We start from the raw sequence: 21,566 nt of genomic DNA on the forward strand, positions 1-21,566 counted from the left end.
AGCAACGTCACACCACTACACACTCACACACACACACACTCCAGGGATGAAAATACAATGCAATATAACGCGCCATCCCTTCACGCCGTGGCATCCCACAGCGCTGTCCAAAGTTAAACACAAAACAAAATAGCTCTCATATATATCTGTATATATATATATATATATATATATATATATATATATAATGATTTCCATTACACGAGAGTAGATGTTAAAACTTCATGCTGATTTGAACTCGGCTCTCGCCAAGATAAGCACTAACTAAGACGTAGTTTTACAGTAAACTAATGTGATCCATATGTGTCTCCATCCATTTACGTTTCCTTCCATATGATGATGTAGATATCCTTCTGTCTGGTGTTAACTTTGGACAGCGGTGTGGGATGCCATGGCGTGAAGGGAGGGCGCTTTATATTGCATTATATTTTCATCCCTGGAGTGTGTGTGTGTGTGTGTGTGTGTGAGTGTGTAGTGGTGGGACGTTGCTTTTTATAGATAATCTGATGAAGTGGACTGCTCCTCTGTTCACCAGCAGGAGGCACTCACTATACATTACCAGCATTTAACTACTCTTGGTTTACAGATGCCCTTGTGGGACTACCAGAGCCCCATCATAGTAGCTAGTACTGTAATCTACAAGCACAACCAGAGCCCAGCACAGTGTCCAGTACTGTAATCTACAAGTACTACCAGATCCCAGCAGTGTCCAGTACTGTAATTTACAAGCACAACCAGGTCACCCTGCACTGTTGTTTATACCCTACCTTACTACCTGCACTGCTGTTTATACCCTATCTTACTTTTACAAGCAGGTCCTGGCCATTTCACAGACACACCATCCATTTAAATATTACATCAAACCCTGGAGGTTCACACACTTACTCACTCTCTGCCTCTCACTTTACTGCCTGCTGTCGGTCTTCAAATGCACAAATCAAAATATTTTTGTTCTGCAGTTTATTTTGTAGACACCTTTATCCAAGGAGACTTGCAGGTGTTACAATGCAAGCTTCATATTTAAATAGTGTAGTTTACAGTTAGTGCAATAATACTACTAGACTACAGTGTGAACTAGGATGCAGTTATATCTACAATGACATTAGTAGTGGAATAGCGCATTAGCAGAGGATCCAGTAACATGGTGCTCAGGTCAGGTAAGTCCAGTGCATAATAAGAGGGGTAGATCAACAAGGGCAGTCTGAACAGGTGGGTCTGAGAGGCAGCAAGCAAGAACAAGCATTTTAAATTGAATCCCAGCAGAGACAGAGTGAAGCATGAGAGGACAGAAGACAAGCAGCAGAGTTTTGAATGAGCTGAAGAGGGGGAGGAGAGAGAGAGAAGTCCAATCTGGAGAGTACAAGAGCTTGGACCAGGAATTGGGTGGAATACAACAGTAACAAAAGGACAGATATGGTAGATGCTACATACAAAGAAAGCAATTGTCAGGAAACATATGTTGAGAGAAGGGTCAAGAGTAACACCTACATTTTCAGGTAGAGTGACAGTCGAGAGACTGAGACAGAGGGAGAGGAAGCAAAGGTCAGATTTAGAGAGGCCGAGTTTGAAGTGGTGAGACAGAGTTAAAGTTGAGATAGCAGCCCCATACAAGGGTGCCATGCATTCAAAAGGATACATTTGTTCACATGCATTTGTCATACTTTGTGAACCCCTATAAATTGTAGACTTAATTCTATTTGCCCCCAGTTTGGCAGATCCAGACTGTTTTGCAGGTGTTGAGGTGGAGAGAGTGTTACAATGAAGACACAGCACAGAAGAGATGGGATGGTTCTTTTTATTTGAAATGGTTACTGTAGTCTTAGGGCTGAGTTACCTGCCTGGGCTCTGAGCTCCTTCACTAGGCTCCCTCCAGCATCACCCTCCCTGGGCAGGGATTACCAGCACAGCGCAGTCTCATATTGGGGTCGACTGAGATGGGAGTGTCTGAAGGAGGAGTTACAAGAGGCACAGTGCTGGGGTCAGAATACAGCATGCTGGGACAATCAGAAGCAACACAATGTACCAGAGTGAAGTACAAGCCAATAGAACTGCTGTTCAATAGTGTGACGCACTAGATAGCAAGTACAAAATCACTACAGTAAAACCCATGCAGTTCAAAAATGCATCAGCAGCGCAGCTCAAATAGAACACATGTATCTGAAATATTAGAACTATGGATAAAATTAATGCATGTGTACTTGCACAATTACCAGCTATTATGCAAAACACACAAGACAGTGTTCCCCCTTAATTCTCACACACGTGTGAACCCAATCAACAGAATCCCGAGTCAACGCTGGTCCTTTCCTAGAAGGATTTGATCCATTGTGCAACTCACCTCTCCCATCAAAGCAACCCTCATTGCAGCGGCGCTGGTCTGGAGAACAGACTTCAGTGGAGCACATGAAGGAGATCTGAGATACACGGGAGGAGGAGAGACTTGGTCAAAGCATATGGCACTGAATTTCACAGGGATGGAAAGACCTCCCATTGCCAGCAGCATCACCCATTCCAGGTTTTACTACAAGCTTGATCAGCCAGAGTGTAGAGGAAACAAGCTCAGGTGTACGATTAAACCAATAGCAAAACCAGGAATGGACCCAACTGCTCTGGAGGATTTCCATCCGTGTCTTCAACTACAACAGAGATCGAAAATGCAGAAGACAGAAAGACTGAGAGTCTAAATGCTGGTCATGGAATTTCCACTGAAGACACTGGCAGTTGAGCGTTGTTACTGATGCAATACCCGTGCAGAGCCAGGTCAGTCTGCAGCACCCCATTAATACCCCACCCACCTCCTCGTCCAGGGCTAGCCCACTGCTCAGGAACTGGAATGTTCGGAGACTGAAGCGTCGTCTGAATTTGGAGTGGGGGGGGCTGGCCGTCCACGTGCAGAGACGCAGAGCTGCCGTAATCCAGGACATTTGGACAACTGAGGGACAGACATCCAATCAGAAGCGGTATTGGGTTAAAAAAGGCTTATGGCAGTCTGACAGGACCTCAGAACATGTGTGTGATGGTCAGACTCACCCCTGGTACAGCAGCACCCACACAGCACTGGAGGAGCGTGGGTAAGCAATGCAGTAGTGCACCAGCAGAACCAGGCTGGGGTCAGTGGGGTTGATCAGACGCAGCTCAAGGTAAACTCTGCTTCCCAGGAGGAGACTCACGGGCAGGCTGGAGGAGGGGTAGAACTGGGAGAAGGTCCCATCTGAGGAGAGAGAGAGAGAGAGAGAGAGAGAGAGAGAGAGACTTTCAGCATCCTATCAAGTGAGACATGGGGGTAGAAGCGGCTGGATCTCTGTTCTGGAGGACAGATTTATTACATGCATTGAAATTGAGCGTTTGATAACTTTGTATTTGGTTTATAATAACTGAAGAGATGGATAGATACACCTCCAGGTGGCATGTCTCACCTTTAGCAATCTGTAACTGCACCTGAAACACCCCCAGGTGAGGGGCAGGGCGGGCCGTGTAAGACACTGTGAAGACGGTCTTTCCATCCTTCTCCTCTAGAGTGTAGCCACAAGCACTTGGTGCAGACTGCACCCCAACCAGATTATTGGAGTCATCTACAAAAAGATCAAAACAAAGCCTGGGTTAGGGCCATCCATCACCCATTGCCACGGTTCTGAATATAATCATAGCATCAGTAACAAAGCCTCGATCTACAGCCACTGCATGCAGCACAGACTGCCTCCATGCAGCCCCAGATACAGACACTCAATAGCTTGTGCCAAAGTTCCTGAACAAGTTGATTGGACCAGCTGTTCTCTACATGTGTAGAAATGTTAGTGTGAAACACAGCAAGCTTCCATACACCCCCCAGATACAGATAGTCAATAGGTTTATAAAATCAGCATTACAATAAACCAAGACAAAAGCATGATGACTCTCAGCAGCTTAAGATAGAACGAGTCTCAATTTGCAAGTGCTCAAATGACAATCATGGCTTTGACAGTCAAAAGCCAGCCCCAGACTCACCCTTGACTTTGACCAGATCGAGGGGACCGGCAGGCAGCAGCACCGTCATGCACCCCTCACTGCAGGAGACCGAGACACCAGCAGGGTGGGGAGGGAGAGAGGGAGGAGGGAGGATCTCACGCTTAGTCAAGACACGGCACTTCATATGCCTCAAGCGAGTCACCTCGTTTACATCAGAGAACGAAACGGACAGCGAGTAATGGACATGGCCGTCAATGTTCTACAAAGAGAAATAAGGGTTACACACACAATGAGAAGTCCCCACAAAAATGCATGATTTACCATTGCCAAGAACTAGGCTCAGTGAAAGCATGGCATGATCAGCCATTACCACACTTTAGCATGCTTTCACTGGGAAACTGAAGGGTTAGTTGTACCCTGCTCTGGTTTTTGTATACCGTTTCTAATGCTTCACACATGCTTTCACTGTACTGTCACACTGCTGTGCTGTTACTGTGGGCAAGACAAATATGCAGGAAATGCACAGGTGTGCCAAATTCAACTACATTGTAAATGACAGCTCCAATAGTAATTGACTAGGTCTGAAGGGGTCCCTGCTTGCTCACACAGACAGCCTCACCTGTTTCAGCACATCACAAGCATCGTAAGGAGCCATAAAGTAGTTCTTCCCAATCCCCTGGACCAGCCCATAGCCACAGCTGCCATTGACCTTCACAGCAACCAGGCTGTTCTTCCCATCTACAAGGACAGGAGGAGGTGGGTATAGCTACAGCACTCATGCCATTGGGAGGGTAACTTGCCAATGGATCTACTGTGATTTATGCAAGTACAATTAAGGATGCAATACTAGTCTCACTAGGAATTGAAGACACCCCTGAGCTGGATACCTACACTGTGGCTAATGAAGCTCATAGTAACTATTATGCAATAGGAGTCTTGCTGCACTCCCTGCAACATGATCACTGACCCCCATCCACCCCCTTCAGGAGGAGTGCTGACCATCTCTAAAATCCATTCCAACTCTTATAAGCTTTGACACTCTGGCAGTTCAAAGGTCACAGTGGTGACCCCACAGGCTGCGCTGGGGAGAGATTTGGGGGTGCTCTGTGGACACCTCATCACCAGCCCTGCACCCCCTCTCCTTGCGAAGAACACGGTGAGCACAAAGGAGGAGATCCCGTTGATTTCCTAAAAGGAACAAGACAGTAACACCAGGGGTGGCCAATACTGCTATCAAAGAAGTCTGGAATGGTGAGGTATTAACCCAGCGAGTACAACATTTCTGAGAACAAACACAAGCTGTATTTATGCAATCTGATACACTAAAGACAGACTACTTTTGCAGCTAGTTAGAATTAGAGGTATTACCAAGTTAAATCCACAAGACACTTCATGGGTTAACCAGAAAGCATTCATTGCTCAATGCGGTCCCTCCGTTCCCACAATTGAGAAATCGGTCTGACCAATACAGAACCAGTCCATTTGATGTACTCTACCTGCTATTTCTACCATGCTACCCAACACTGTATCCAATTATTAAAAGAGCATTTATTTATTCATTAAATTATTTCTAGTGATTGAGGAGCATCCTGTTGGATCCAGAGTCTCTGAATTCTCCAAACCCACAGTAAAAAGGAGTTGAAGCAACTTGCCTGTATCTTCACGTTGCAGCCCTTGAATGACGTCGTGAACAAGCTGTAGCCCCCACTAAACGTCACGCTGTACTTGCAAAACCCGGCCAGGCTCGCCACTGGAAGGAGGCGATTCTTCACTAAAATAAGTATAGAAACATCGTGCGAGGTCATCCATCACGGGGTGTGGTACACATTAAAACGTGGTACACTGATTTTAGCTCAATTACGACCATCTGAAAGGGCCATGTTGTAACTGGTGATGAACAAACCAGTACATATGAATAAAGTGTTGTATGGAGTCGCCGAGGACCCTCCTCGCCCTCACCTCGCACACGGAGCGCCTTCACGCCAGTGCCGGGTAGCTTGAGTGTCATTCTATCCTCGTAGCAGATTAATCCGGGATCCTCCGGTTTAAGAGCCGGGCCGGTGGAGGCTGTCTCGCCGCCGTCATCATCCTCGCTTGGGACGTTAGTGTGGAAGGAGTCTAGCGGGAGGAACGAGAGGAAGCAAAGTTAACCGGTAGAGAATCACTGCAGAAGGACGCCCCGTGTCTATCTGTTTGTAACGAAGGAACTGTGCAGTGCAGGTGGAACTGAGCACATTTAAAAACAAACTCACAGAGAAAAACAAACAAAAAAAGTAAGCCTCCTTTCTGACGCCTCACCGAGGTTGGGAGTCGCATTCCCAGGCTGCAGCAGCGGGGTCTCCCCGGTCCAAGACAAGGCGGCCCGGCCGAATCCAAGCAGCAAGCACGCCACAAGTAAGCAAGGCGGCAGCATCATCATCCTCTGCCCGCTCCGACACATTGGTGTTGTTTTCCCGCAGCCACTTGTCGCTCCAGTCCCTGCAGTCAGGCTGTATCCTCGCTTACTGCGCTCTGGGGGTTTATAAGAGGTGTCGAGACCGCGCGAGGGCTTCATTGACGGTCCAATCGGGTTCCATCATTCTCACGCGGGTTTTTATTTTGGAAAGGTAAACTCGCACACCGAGACTTTTTAAAACCCAACTTTAACGTGAAGCTGCCCAGTTGTTAATATTTTCACAGCCTTTGCTTTAACTGTGACGCCTACATCCTTTGTGGTAATCGATGCAATATCCCATATGCGCGTGTAGTAAACGAGGATGAGAGGGCAAGCGTGCTTCATCCACCCTTCAAACCAGCTGTGAAGCGCACACATTATTTAGAGGATTTAGAACCGGGTTGGAACAAAGACCAGGAGTGGAATCGCCCTCCGGGGCCATGATTGGACACACCTGTGTTATGCCACTGCCATAACTTGTGTAATAAATTAAGAGTCTCTTTCCCTTTGAAATGAATGTTTTGCTATTCTTCCCCATTGTTTTAACAGTTAGAAGAATGAAAAGAAAATGATGAACACAGTTGATGAAGTTTAATTTGCAACATGTTCTATGCAATTAAAATAGTCCCTTTGTCTGTGTTACGTTTATAGACGATGCCAGTTGTAGAGCAACTTGCAGAACAGAAATACAGGTGGAGTCGCCCGGCCGACAAATCAAACCACACACACACGTGATGCTAACAGTGCCGCTGGGGATGCTTATCATATGATATGTATCATTTCAAATGGCATTTTACATAGTGCGCGCGCACTATGTGCTTAATTAAACATCTGAGCTAGTCGTCTGTATCAAACTGCCAAGAAATGGGAGGCTTGTTTCCTCCCTTATCGTTCACAAACGCAATTAAAAACGTGTGGACTGCTAGTGTTTCACTGAGATCCCATCCTGGGTGGCTACAAACTAGGTTTAGCAAAGTGTAATCCAGTCCATATCATTTTTGGAGGCAATTCCATTTTAGCTTCCACTAGCGAAGACCCCGGATGTTATCTTGGACCTCACGCTTTCTTATGATTTCTGTATCAGAACAGCGTCTTATCATTTGAGAAATGTTTCCAGATGAAAGCGTGTTCTGGGTATGAGGGATGCAGAGACGGTGACACAGGCATTAATAACCTCTCGTCTTGAATATTGCGATTCTTTGCTTGTTGGTAAACCTGTCACTAAACCTAGAAGGATTCAGCTTGTCCAGAATTTCCGCTCCAGTTACCATTATGCAGGTTGAAACATTGGATTCTTAAATCGAATATGAAAACACTTTTGTGAATGTGCTTTTATGTAATTGGTTGTAACTGGAATGTATTATAAGAACATAAGAAAGTGTACAAACGAGAGGAGGCCATTCAGCCCATCTTGCTCCTTTGGTTGTTAGTAGCTTATTGATCCCAGAATCTCATCAAGCAGCTTCTTGAAGGATCTCAGGGTGTCAGCTTCAACAACATTACTGGGGAGTTGGTTCCAAATCCTCACAATTGTCTGTGTAAAAAAAGTGCCTCCTGTTTTCTGTTCTGAATGCCCCTTTATCTAATCTCTATTTGTGACCCCTGGTCCTTGTTTCTTTTTTCATGTCAAAAAAGTCCCCTGGGTCGACATTGTCTGACTCTATACCTTTTAGGATTTTGAATGTTTGAATCAGATCGCCGCGTGGTCTTCTTTGTTCAAGACTGAATAGATTCAATTCTTTGAGCCTGTCTGCATACGACATGCCTTTTAAACCCGGGATAATTCTGGTTGCTCTTCTTTGCACTCTTTCTAGAGCAGCAATATGCTTTTTGTAACAAGGTGACCAGAACTGAACACAATATTCTAGGTGAGGTCTTACTAATGTATTGTAAAGTTTTAACATTATTTCCCTTGATTTAAATTCAACACTTCTCACAATATATCCGAGCATCTTTGTTGGGGAAGCTATAAAAAAGGCCACATTGTCTAGATGAAGACATTTCTAAGTCAAGATAAACTCCTAGGTCTTTTTCATAGTTTCCTTCTTCAATTTCAGTATCTCCCGTATGATATTTATAATGCACATTTTTATTGCCTACATGCAATACTTTACACTTTTCTCTATTATATATATATATATATATATATATATATATATATATATAGATAGATATATAGATATGAGAGCAATATTATATATATATATATATATAAATATATATATATAGATAGATATATAGATATGAGAGCAATATTATATATATATATATAAATATATATATATATATATATATATATATATATATATATATGAGAGCTATTTTGTTTTGTGTTTAACTTTGGACAGCACTGTGGGATGCCATGGCGTGAATGGAGGGCGCTTTATATTGCATTGTATTTTCATCCCTGGTGTGTGTGTGTGTGTGAGTGTGTAGTGGTGGGAAGTTGCTTTTTATAGATAATCTGATGAACTGGACTGCTCCTCTGTCCACCAGCAGGGGGCACTCACTATACATTACCAGCATTTAACTATTCTCTGTTTACAGATGCCCTTCTGGGACTACCAGAGCCCAGCACAGTGTCCAGGAGTACTGTAATCTACAAGCACGACCAGAGCCCAGCACAGTGTCCAGGAGTATTGTAATCTCCATGCATGACCAGGTCACCCTGCACTGCTGTTTATGCCTTTAAAAGCAAGTCCTGGCCATTTCACAGACACACCATCCAGTTAAATATTACATCATCAAACCCTGGAGGTTCACACACTTACTCACTCTCTGCCTCTCTCGCTTTACTTCCTGCTGTTGGTCTTCAAATGCACAAATCAAAATATTTTTGTACTGCAGTTTATTTTGTAGACACCTTTATCGAAGCAGACTTGCAGGTGTTACAGGGCAGTACAGGGTTACAATGCAAGCTTCATATTTAAATAGTGTAGTTTACAGTTAGTGCAATAATACTATAATGTGAACTAGGATGCAGTTATATCTACAATGACATTAGTAGTGGAATAGCGCATTAGCAGAGGATCCAGTAACATGGTGCTCAGGTCAGGTAAGTCCAGTGCATAATAAGAGGGGTAGATCAACAAGGGCAGTCTGAACAGGTGGGTCTGAGAGGCAGCAAGCAAGAACAAGCATTTTAAATTGAATCCCAGCAGAGACAGAGTGAAGCATGAGAGGACAGAAGACAAGCAGCAGAGTTTTGAATGAGCTGAAGAGGGGGAGGAGAGAGAGAAGTCCAATCTGGAGAGTACAAGAGCTTGGACCAGGAATTGGGTGGAATACAACAGTAACAAAAGGACAGATATGGTAGATGCTACATACAAAGAAAGCAATTGTGTCAGGAAACATATGTTGAGAGAAGGGTCAAGAGTAACACCTACATTTTCAGGTAGAGTGACAGTCGAGAGACTGAGACAGAGGGAGAGGAAGCAAAGGTCAGATTTAGAGAGGCCGAGTTTGAAGTGGTGAGACAGAGTTAAAGTTGAGATAGCAGCCCCATACAAGGGTGCCATGCATTCAAAAGGTTACATTTGTTCACATGCATTTGTCATCCTTTGTGAAGCCCTATAAATTGTAGGCTTAATTCTATTTGCCCCCAGTTTGGCAGATCCAGACTGTTTTGCAGGTGTTGAGGTGGAGAGAGTGTTACAATGAAGACACAGCACAGAAGAGATGGGTTTCTTCTTTTTATTTGAAATGGTTACTGTAGTCTTAGGGCTGAGTTTCCTGCCTGGGCTCTGAGCTCCTTCACTAGGCTCCCTCCAGCATCACCCTCCCTGGGCAGGGATTACCAGCACAGCGCAGTCTCATATTGGGGTCGACCGAGATGGGAGTGTCTGAAGGAGGAGTTACAAGAGGCACAGTGCTGGGGTCAGAATACAGCATGCTGGGACAATCAGAAGCAACACAATGTACCAGAGTGAAGTACAAGCCAATAGAACTGCTGTTCAATAGTGTGACGCACTAGATAGCAAGTACAAAATCACTACAATAAAACCCATGCAGTTCAAAAAAGCATCAGCAGCACAGCTCAAATAGAACACATGTATCTGAAATATTAGAACTATGGATAACGTTAATGCATGTGTACTTCCACAATTACCAGCTTATGCAAAACACACAAGACAGTGTTCCCCCTTAATTCTCACACACGTGTGAACCCAATCAACAGAATCATGAGTCAACGCTGGTCCTTTTCTAGAACAATTTGATCCATTGTGCAACTCACCTCTCCCATCAAAGCAACCCTCATTGCAGCGGCGCTGGTCTGGAGAACAGACTTCAGTGGAGCACATGAAGGAGATCTGAGATACACGGGAGGAGAGACTTGGTCAAAACATATGGCACTGAATTTCACAGGGATGGAAAGACCTCCCATTGCCAGCAGCATCACCCATTCCAGGTTTTACTACAAGCTTGATCAGCCAGAGTGTAGAGGAAACAAGCTCAGGTGTACGATTAAACCAATAGCAAAACCAGGAATGGACCCAACTGCTCTGGAGGATTTCCATCCGTGTCTTCAACTACAACAGAGATCGAAAATGCAGAAGACAGAAAGACCGAGAGTCTAAATGCTGGTCATGGAATTTCCACTGAAGACACTGGCAGTTGAGCGTTGTTACTGATGCAATACAGACCCGTGCAGAGCCAGGTCAGTCTGCAGCACCCCATTAATACCCCACCCACCTCCTCGTCCAGGGCTAGCCCACTGCTCAGGAACTGGAATGTTCGGAGACTGAAGCGTCGTCTGAATTTGGAGTGGGGGGGCTGGCCGTCCACGTGCAGAGACGCAGAGCTGCCGTAATCCAGGACATTTGGACAACTGAGGGACAGACACCCAATCAGAAGCGGTATAGAGTTAAAAAAGGCTTATGGCAGTCTGACAGGACCTCAGAACATGCGTGTGATGGTCAGACTCACCCCTGGTACAGCAGCACCCACACAGCACTGGAGGAGCGTGGGTAAGCAATGCAGTAGTGCACCAGCAGAACCAGGCTGGGGTCAGTGGGGTTGATCAGACGCAGCTCAAGGTAAACTCTGCTCCCCAGGAGGAGACTCACGGGCAGGCTGGTGGAGGGGTAGAACTGGGAGAAGGTCCCATCTGAGGAGAGAGAGAGACTTTCAGCATCCTATCAAGTGAGACATGGGGGTAGAAGCGGCTGGATCTCAGTTCTGGAGGACAGATTTATTACATGCATTGAAATGGAGCGTTTGATAACTTTGTATTTGGTTTATAATAACTGAAGAGATGGATAGATACACCTCCAGGTGGCATGTCTCACCTTTAGCAATCTGTAACTGCACCTGAAACACCCCCAGGTGAGGGGCAGGGCGGAGGTCTGTGGGGGTCTTCACCAGGAACCCAGTGCTGGCCACGTTCCCTTTAGAATAACGACATTCCACAAGGAGACTAGGGGTAGAAAGAGTGGAGCACTGAATACAGTATAGGAGAAGGACTGTGTGATCCACACCATTACTAGAGGCTCCATCTAAAAGCAATGGATACCTGCAATAAGGGCAGAGCTCTGGCTATATACTTGCCTAAAGGGACGGTCGCTGGTTACGAGCCCGTAGGTCCACTGTCTGCGTTGGATCAAGCTCTGCACCTCAGCCAGGTAGACTCTAGTCTCCCCCACAACCTGCACACAGAGGGTTACAATCCAGTGCATCACGTCACTGGTCCAATTAAATGTACGTGGCCAAAACTAATTACAGCCATTTGATATGTCATGCATCAAAAAGGTCAATTCTGAAATGCTCCATTCAAACTTCTGAACAGGAACTCACAAAGGTGCGGGTCCCACAGCCAGTGACTGGGAATTTGAAGATGGCATAGTCTGGAGTGCAGAGAACTGGGAGGCAGGACTGGTCCCCAGCGAGGGCCAGACTGGCAGGGTTGACCTCAGGATTGAAAGACTTGCGGTAAACAGCAAACACAAACTGCTCGTCTGCCGTGCACACTGAGGAGAGAGAGAGAGAGAATCCAAAACAGGCTTTTAAAACAGCCAAGAATGACCATGAACCCACTAGCAGCCCAGGCTTACTGCATTCATTGGAAAGGACAGAGGTGCACGACACCAATGGATGCAAGAGGAAATCAGTCTATTGGAGGAGAGGAATGGGGTGCTTACTCTCTAGAGGGTAGAAGCAGCGGCGGGTTTTGGGGTTCATGCAGCAGCCTCTAGCCCGGCACAGCGCTGGAGAGAGCTTAGAGGGGCCACAGGGAAGCTGCTGCTCAGCTGGGATCAGACAGCCTGCAGGAAATGAGACAGGGAAGCAGATTTACCATTCAGAGTGAAGAGACAGCGGCTTGGGTTTGTATGGATTGCTGCTTGGAAGAGTAAAGGCTGCTACACACCAGGCGCAACTGCAGGGATTAATAAAACCTATACTTGAGATGCATCACACCACAGGCAACACAAAATAGAACAGCTTCCATGCATGCGGTCCAGCAGGGTGAAGCAATCTCCAGAATGACAGAGGAAACACCCAGAGCTTTGGGACAAGGACCGTAATAAGATTAAGACTATGGGAGTCCATTTCAAAAGGAACTGGATAAGCCTGGTATGTGCGGCTTATTGTCACACATGTTGAAATACTGTCAGAAGACTCAATTTCAACATCATGATTATATACCAGTCTTGATCATTGTTTTGTCAATAGCAATTAGCTGGACAGATCAGCCAGTTCTCCAACTGGTCACATCACTTCTGGTGATACCACTGCCAATCTGGTGTGGGGCGGCCTCAAGTGTGTCACTCCCTCCACACCCCCAGAATCGGATACTCTTAGGTTGTGCTGAAGGTCCTGCAACATGATCAACCAATAGAAGACCTGCATTCTGTGGCAGTCCAATCACAAGTGAGCAGAGGGACAAAGTTGAAGGCATTCTGCCTGGTCTGGAGTAATTTTAACCAATGGGAGTGTCAGATGTGCCCCTTGTTACGCAGGTGGCTAATCATTGAGGCAGGACAGATGCAAGGCTAAGCAGTGCAAAAAAAGCTGAATTTTGTGCAAGAGATTAGAGGCAGTTCATTACATTGATCACGTTAAAATATCAAACAGAGATGTGCTCAGCCACTGAAGGAGGAATACAGAACGGACTGTGTACAAGCAGTGTGGAGAGTCACTTGACATTAGCTATTCATAAAGCTCCAACCTCAAAAGAAAGCTACCCAATGCATCCATCTACTCCGCTTACTCAAAGCTTGGTTTCTTTTCTGTATTCAGAATGTTTATAGGTTGCAGTCTCATATCAACCGCACTACACGAATTACAAGGTTACAAAACAATTGCATTAAAAACACGCTTGCTGTTCTCTCTTCCCCCCCCTCCATGACCATATAAAACGGTTATTGTGTGGTGGGGGCAGGTGTTGACTCTGCTACCCCAGTGGATTGTCACTGCACACCACTGGGTTTTGCTACGAGTTTAATAACACACCCAAGCTTGTTAACTAGATCCTGGGGATAATCAAGCTCTGATCAAAAGCTGGAATAGGTGAAATTCCTGTGCAATGGGAGGAGGGAGTTCATTAGACCCACCTTCTTGGGGGATGGGATTTGGGGGTACAGGGCAGGATGATACCGTCACCTCCCTCTGGCGAGAGGAGTAGGGGGTGAAGAGCACCGTCAGGACATGCAAGTTATTCTAGAACACAAGGAGGGAGAGTGGAGACATTGGCACAGTAGAAAACACACATCCAGCAACACAAATGGATTGACACACACTAGCCCTGCTGCACCCAGTCCTGGCTTTCAGAACTCCACCTTGTTCAGGTATTTTATTGAAAAGGTCAAGCAGACCCCTGGTAAACCTGCTCTGAACCCAAGGACTGGATGCAGCGTCCAGCCATTCACGAGTTGGGCAGGCTCTTACCAAGGTCTTGACATGGCAGGCCGTGTAAGACACTGTGAAGACGGTCTTTCCATCCTTCTCCTCTAGAGTGTAGCCACAAGCACTTGGTGCAGACTGCACCCCAACCAGATTATTGGAGTCATCTACAAAAAGATCAAAACAAAGCCTGGGTTAGGGCCATCCATCACCCATTGCCACGGTTCTGAATATAATCATAGCATCAGTAACAAAGCCTCGATCTACAGCCACTGCATGCAGCACAGACTGCCTCCGTGCAGCCCCAGATACAGACACTCAATAGCTTGTGCCAAAGTTCCTGAACAAGTTTATTGGACCAGCTGTTCTCTACAGGTGTAAAAATGTTAGTGTGAAACACAGCAAGCTTCCATACACCCCCCCAGATACAGACAGTCAATAGGTTTAAAAAAAAATCAGCATTACAATAAACCAAGACAAAAGCATGAAGACTCTCAGCAGCTTAAGATAGAAAGAGTCTCAATTTGAAAGTGCTCAAATGACAATCATGGCTTTGACAGTCAAAAGCCAGTCCCAGACTCACCCTTGACTTTGACCAGGTCGAGGGGACCGGCAGGCAGCAGCACCGTCATGCACCCCTCACTGCAGGAGACAGAGACACCAGCAGGGTGGGGAGGGAGAGAGGGATAAGGGAGGATCTCACGCTTAGCCAAGACACGGCACTTCATATGCCTCAAGCGAGTCACCTCGTTTACATCAGAGAAGGAAACGGACAGCGAGTAATGGACATGGCCGTCAATGTTCTACAAAGAGAAATAAGGGTTACACACACAATAAGTCCCCACAAAAATGCATGGTTTACCATTGCCAAGAACTAGGCTCAGTGAAAGCATGGCATGATCAGCCATTACCACGCTTTAGCATGCTTTCACTGGGAAACTGAAGGGTTAGTTGTACCCTGCTCTGGTTTTTGTATACCGTTTCTAATGCTTCACACATGCTTTCACTGTACTGTCACACTGCTGTGCTGTTACTGTGGGCAAGACAAATATGCAGGAATTGCACAGGTGTGCCAAGTTCAACTACATTGTAAATGACAGCTCCAATAGTAATTGACTAGGTCTGAAGGGGTCCCTGCTTGCTCACACACAGCCTCACCTGTTTCAGCACATCACAAGCATCGTAAGGAGCCATAAAGTAGTTCTTCCCAATCCCCTGGACAAGCCCATAGCCACAGCTGCCATTGGCCTTCACAGCAACCAGGCTGTTCTTCCCATCTACAAGGACAGGAGGAGGTGGGTATAGCTACAGCACTCATGCCATTGGGAGGGTAACTTGCCAATGGATCTACTGTGATTTATGCAAGTACAATTAAGGATCCAATACTTGTCTCACTAGGAGTTGAATAAGACACCCCTGAGCTGGATACCTACACTGTGGCGAATGAAGCTCATAGTAACTACTATGCAATAGGAGTCTTGCTGCACTCCCTGCAACATGATCACTGACCCCCATCCACCCCCTTTAGGAGGAGTGCTGACCATCTCTAAAATCCATTCCAACTCTATAAGCTTTGACACCAGGGCTGGAAACAACACTCCCATCGCATAGCAGTTTCAGCTATTCCTGGTGTCACTAGGAGTTTAAGACAAGTGAACTTGTTCCCTATACACAGTGGCTAATCAAGCTCTTGGTAAAGCCTGGAATGGGTACACTGCTATGGCAGTAACACTGCTATTGCATTCATGATTAAGAGCAAGAGGCTTTACAAACCAGCCCCTCCCACTGCAGACTCACCCAGGATGAAGACCTGGTCTAGTGGCCCCTCTGGAAGATCTGTACTCATGCTGGAGGGGCCACAGACAGCAGGGGGTTCGAATGGGAGACACCCCTGCTCTATGGAGCCTGGCCGTCCCTCCGCGTCCTTGTACGTCACATGGAAGACCAGGGTATTGTTCTGGGAGGAAGACAGGTTAGAATAGCGCCTTGAGCTTGCTTTAGACTGTTACAGTAGCATCAGGGGAGAAGCTTTTCTTGCCCAAATATTAAATCAATAAATTTACATTGTTGCAGGAACATTGGACTGGACTAGGACAGACATCAATCATGCACCAGATTTGCCAAAGACTAGCTTAAGCTACAATTGCAGACTTTACCACTGCGAAAGCACAAAAAGGTTAGTTTAACTGTCCGAGTTCACAATTGCTGTAGTAAATTAACATTTCATTGTCCTTCTTTGGAGGACATGCTTCACTTGAGTATTTAACTCATCTACCCGTTTTAATTTTACATTGATACTGTAACCGTTAGCCATAACCACCTAAAAGTACCAAATACAGCTTGTGTTCAAATACATGTTGGTACTTAATGGGTTAAGGGCAATTCTGTGAATTAGTGAAGCATCTTTCATCAAATCCTGTGCAATTGCCTTCTTTTATGAATGGCCCCAGCTATAGGGGCTGCAGGGCTGAGTGCTGTTCAGTGGCTGCTCCTATAAAACACCTGAAGTGAATTCCCTCCCTTGGAGTTCAAGGGTGTTGCAGAAAACAGCTTGAAACATTGGAGTCAATATCCCAGTCAAGGGAAAAATGTATCCTTGTTACGCTTCAGCAAGGGGTTTTATGCCAATAGCCGCTGGTCCTCGGTTGAGATTATTGAAGGACAGTCAGTGCACGCTTTGACCTTGTACCTGTGTTTGAAGAGGACAGCCTTCATCCTTGGCATAGTAAGAGATTGTGAGCACATTCATCCCATCTCCCTTCATCAGGTAGAAAGCACAGTCATCTGGGGCGTCTTTGATCAGCATCTCCAAACCAGACCGGTCTGAGAACACACACAACATGAGAAGCAAAAATCAAGCTTCATGCAAATGTGAAATACTAGAAGTCACTGTGTATTAAAAGGAGTCAAGATATGATATTGCAATAGGTGGATATAGTTTGTATCGAGATACAAGACCACAGCATAGCTCACTAGTCTAAACTACAGCTCCCAGCATCACTCACCATTGCTGCAGGTGCATAGGCATGATGGGAGCTGTAGTTCTAGCCAGGGCCAGACAATCATGGTGTCTACGCAATGTAAAGAGAGAGGTCTGAATAGTTGGACACAAGCTATGAGGGGTGTCATAGCTGCTTGGGATAGTGGTATGATCCAGTCTCAATGTAACAATAGCCATCAAATGAACATTTGATTAGGCATCTACAAGTAGCCCATCACATTGATACAGATCGTACCACACCTTCATATCGATACGGTCGTGACATTAGTGTCTTGTTGCAGCCCTTGTGTTCAGATTCAGGAACACCACTAGACATATAGAATAGCATTTGATAATCAGGGTCTAACCTGTGATTGTGACCTCCTCTAGGGGTCCCTCTGGCAGTTCAAAGGTCACAGTGGTGACCCCACAGGCTGCGCTGGGGAGAGATTTGGGGGTGCTCTGTGGACACCTCATCACCAGCCCTGCACCCCCTGTCCTTGCGAAGAACACGGCGAGCACAAAGGAGGAGATACCGTTGATTTCCTAAAAGGAACAAGACAGTAACACCAGGGGTGGCCAATACTGCTATCAAAGAAGTCTGGAATGGTGAGGTATTAACCCAGCGAGTACAACATTTCTGAGAACAAACACAAGCTGTATTTATGCAATCTGATACACTAAAGACAGACTACTTTTGCAGCTAGTTAGAATTAGAGGTATTACCAAGTTAAATCCACAAGACACTTCATGGGTTAACCAGAAAGCATTCATTGCTCAATGCGGTCCCTCCGTTCCCACAATTGAGAAATCGGTCTGACCAATACAGAACCAGTCCATTTGATGTACTCTACCTGCTATTTCTACCATGCTACCCAACACTGTAGCCAATTATTAAAAGAGCATTTATTTATTCATTAAATTATTTCTAGTGATTGAGGAGCATCCTGTTGGATCCAGAGTCTCTGAATTCTCCAAACCCACAGTAAAAAGGAGTTGAAGCAACTTGCCTGTATCTTCACGTTGCAGCCCTTGAATGACGTCGTGAACAAGCTGTAGCCCCCACTAAACGTCACGCTGTACTTGCAAAACCCGGCCAGGCTCGCCACTGGAAGGAGGCGATTCTTCACTAAATGAAATATAGTAACATCGTGCGAGGTCATCCATCACGGGGTGTGGTACACATTAAAACGTGGTACACTGTGTGCTGCGCTTGCCATGCACAAATGATTTTAGCTCAATTACGACCATCTGAAAAGGGCCATGTTGTAACTGGTGATGAACAAACTGGGTTATCTAACACTGTAAACCTGTATGATAGTGCCTTGTTTGTAGTGATGTGTGCAGTAGTCGATCACAGCGTATCATTTTCTGGCGTTAGACGGGTACGCGCACCACATTCTGACGATGAAACACTTTGTCGCTACACCGGGACCACGTGCCCGAAGTTTAAAGTAAACATGCGATTTATTTCCATCTAGTAGCAGGACGGAGGCGGGTCTATTAAACACAGACCAGATTCAAACAAGACAAGAGGGAATGCTGTCATCTGAAATGTATGTTCCAGGATTTGCCAGGTTTCAATGTTTGCTCGATTCAAGGAAGTACAACAAACATTAAAACAGACGTCAAATATCCAGCTAATATTTTGCTGTTATTTAGAATAAAATTACTTTCTTGGTCAACTAACTACACTGCATTTTAATTGTAAGACCCACACGCACCATTTAGTTCTGTATTCCAGTCATACATAAACCAGTATATATGAATAAAGCGTTGTATGGAGTCGCCGAGGCCCCTCCTCGCCCTCACCTCGCACACGGAGCGCCTTCACGCCAGTGCCGGGTAGCTTGAGTGTCATTCTATCCTCGTAGCAGATTAATCCGGGATCCTCCGGTTTAAGAGCCGGGCCGGTGGAGGCTGTCTCGCCGCCGTCATCGTCCTCGCTTGGGACGTTAGTGTGGAAGGAGTCTAGCGGGAGGAACGAGAGGAAGCAAAGTTAACCGGTAGAGAATCACTGCAGAAGGACGCCCCGTGTCTATCTGTTTGTAACGAAGGCACTGTGCAGTGCAGGTGGAACTGAGCACATTTAAAAACAAACTCACAGAGAAAAACAAACAAAAAAAGTAAGCCTCCTTTCTGACGCCTCACCGAGGTTGGGAGTCGCATTCCCAGGCTGCAGCAGCGGGGTCTCCCCGGTCCAAGACAAGGCGGCCCTGCCGAATCCAAGCAGCAAGCACGCCACAAGTAAGCAAGGCGGCAGCATCATCATCCTCTGCCCGCTCCGACACATTGGTGTTGTTTTCCCGCAGCCACTTGTCGCTCCAGTCCCTGCAGTCAGGCTGTATCCTCGCTTACTGCGCTCTGGGGGTTTATAAGAGGTGTCGAGACCGCGCGAGGGCTTCATTGACGCTCCAATCGGGTTCCACGCGCCATCATTCTCACGCGGGTTTTTTTTTTTTGGAAAGGTAAACTCGCACACCGAGACTTTTTAAAACCCAACTTTAACGTGAAGCTGCCCAGTTGTTAATATTTTCACAGCCTTTGCTTTAACTAGTGTGACGCCTACATCCTTTGTGGTAATCGATGCAATATCCCATATGCGCGTGTAGTAAACGAGGATGAGAGGGCAAGCGTGCTTCACTCACCCTTCAAACCAGCTGTGAAGCGCACACATTATTTAGAGGATTTAGAACCGGGTTGGAACAAAGACCAGGAGTGGAATCGCCCTCCGGGGCCATGATTGGACACACCTGTGTTATGCCACTGCCATAACTTGTGTAATAAAGTACGAGTCCCTTTCCCTTTGAAATGAATGTTTTGCTATTCTTCCCCATTGTTTTAACACTTAGAAGAATGAAAAGAAAATGATGAACACAGCTGATGAAGTTTAATTTGCAACATGTTCTATGCAATTAAAATAGTCCCTTTGTCTGTGTTACGTTTATAGACGATGCCAGTTGTAGAGCAACTTGCAGAACAGAAATACAGGTGGAGTCGCCCGGCCGACAAATCAAACCACACACACACGTGATGCTAACAGTGCCGCTGGGGATGCTTATCATATGATATGTATCATTTCAAATGGCATTTTACATAGTGCGCGCGCACTATGTGCTTAATTAAACATCTGAGCTAGTCGTCTGTATCAAACTGCCAAGAAATGGGAGGCTTGTTTCCTCCCTTATCGTTCACAAACGCAATTAAAAACGTGTGGACTGAGATCCCATCCTGGGTGGCTACAAACTAGGTTTAGCAAAGTGTAATCCAGTCCATATCATTTTTGGAGGCAATTCCATTTTAGCTTCCACTAGCGAAGACCCCGGATGTTATCTTGGACCTCACGCTTTCTTATGATTTCTGTATCAGAACAGCGTCTTATCATTTGAGAAATGTTTCCAGATGAAAACGTGTTCTGGGTATGAGGGATGCAGAGACGGTGACACAGGCATTAATAACCTCTCGTCTTGAATATTGCGATTCTTTGCTTGTTGGTAAACCTGTCACTAAACCTAGAAGGATTCAGCTTGTCCAGAACTCCGCTCCAGTTACCATTATGCAGGTTGAAACATTGGATTGTTAAATCGAAAATGAAAACACACTTTTGTGAATGTGCTTTTATGTAATTGGTTGTAACTGGAATGTATTATAAGAACATAAGAAAGTTTACAAACAAGAGGAGGCCATTCAGCCCATCTTGCTCCTTTGGTTGTTAGTAGCTTATTGATCCCAGAATCTCATCAAGCAGCTTCTTGAAGGATCTCAGGGTGTCAGCTTCAACAACATTACTGGGGAGTTGGTTCCAAATCCTCACAATTGTCTGTGTAAAAAAAGTGCCTCCTGTTTTCTGTTCTGAATGCCCCTTTATCTAATCTCTATTTGTGACCCCTGGTCCTTGTTTCTTTTTTCAGGTCAAAAAAGTCCCTGGGTCGACATTGTCTATACCTTTTAGGATTTTGAATGTCTGAATCAGATCGCCGCGTAGTCTTCTTTGTTCAAGACTGAATAGATTCAATTCTTTTGAGCCTGTCTGCATATGACATGCCTTTTAAACCCGGGATAATTCTGGTTGCTCCTCTTTGCACTCTTTCTAGAGCAACAATATGCTTTTTGTAACAAGGTGACCAGAACTGAACACAATATTCTAGGTGAGGTCTTACTAATGTATTGTAAAGTTTTAACATTACTTGCCTTGATTTAAATTCAACACTTCTCACAATATATCCGAGCATCTTTGTTGGGGAAGCTATAAAAAAGGCCACATTGTCTAGATGAAGACATTTCTGAGTCAACATAAACTCCTAGGTCTTTTTCATAGTTCCCTTCTTCAATTTCCATATTTCCCATATGATATTTATAATGCACATT

At 45.5% G+C, this 21,566-nt stretch overlaps 3 protein-coding genes across 3 annotated transcripts; all 3 read right to left on the reverse strand.

Moving 5' to 3' along the window:
• Positions 1-1,781: 1,781 nt before the first annotated feature.
• LOC131699590 (uncharacterized) lies at positions 1,782-5,457 on the reverse strand. Its single transcript, XM_058996675.1, has 9 exons — positions 5,437-5,457; positions 5,019-5,133; positions 4,565-4,683; positions 3,985-4,204; positions 3,417-3,572; positions 3,031-3,211; positions 2,796-2,932; positions 2,339-2,414; positions 1,782-1,944 (listed from the first exon to the last, which is right to left on the reverse strand). The coding sequence occupies exons 1-8, from the start codon at positions 5,455-5,457 to the stop codon at positions 2,392-2,394; spliced, it is 972 nt and encodes a 323-aa protein (XP_058852658.1). The 3' UTR covers positions 1,782-1,944; positions 2,339-2,391.
• Positions 5,458-5,489: 32 nt separating this feature from the next.
• Positions 5,490-6,514, reverse strand: LOC131699687 (uncharacterized). The gene is made up of 3 exons (XM_058997275.1): positions 6,244-6,514; positions 5,905-6,063; positions 5,490-5,716 (listed from the first exon to the last, which is right to left on the reverse strand). The coding sequence occupies exons 1-3, from the start codon at positions 6,497-6,499 to the stop codon at positions 5,505-5,507; spliced, it is 627 nt and encodes a 208-aa protein (XP_058853258.1). The 5' UTR covers positions 6,500-6,514; the 3' UTR covers positions 5,490-5,504.
• Positions 6,515-10,058: 3,544 nt separating this feature from the next.
• LOC131699591 (zona pellucida sperm-binding protein 4-like) lies at positions 10,059-18,376 on the reverse strand. Its single transcript, XM_058996676.1, has 16 exons — positions 18,209-18,376; positions 17,567-17,744; positions 16,908-17,041; positions 16,016-16,175; positions 15,377-15,495; positions 14,802-15,021; positions 14,264-14,385; positions 13,930-14,035; positions 12,517-12,639; positions 12,173-12,345; positions 11,923-12,024; positions 11,668-11,818; positions 11,306-11,486; positions 11,072-11,207; positions 10,614-10,689; positions 10,059-10,221 (listed from the first exon to the last, which is right to left on the reverse strand). The coding sequence occupies exons 1-16, from the start codon at positions 18,359-18,361 to the stop codon at positions 10,136-10,138; spliced, it is 2,220 nt and encodes a 739-aa protein (XP_058852659.1). The 5' UTR covers positions 18,362-18,376; the 3' UTR covers positions 10,059-10,135.
• Positions 18,377-21,566: the final 3,190 nt, after the last annotated feature.

This window comes from Acipenser ruthenus, chromosome 23, assembly GCF_902713425.1.
Source record: "Acipenser ruthenus chromosome 23, fAciRut3.2 maternal haplotype, whole genome shotgun sequence".
Lineage (NCBI taxonomy): Eukaryota > Metazoa > Chordata > Actinopteri > Acipenseriformes > Acipenseridae > Acipenser > Acipenser ruthenus.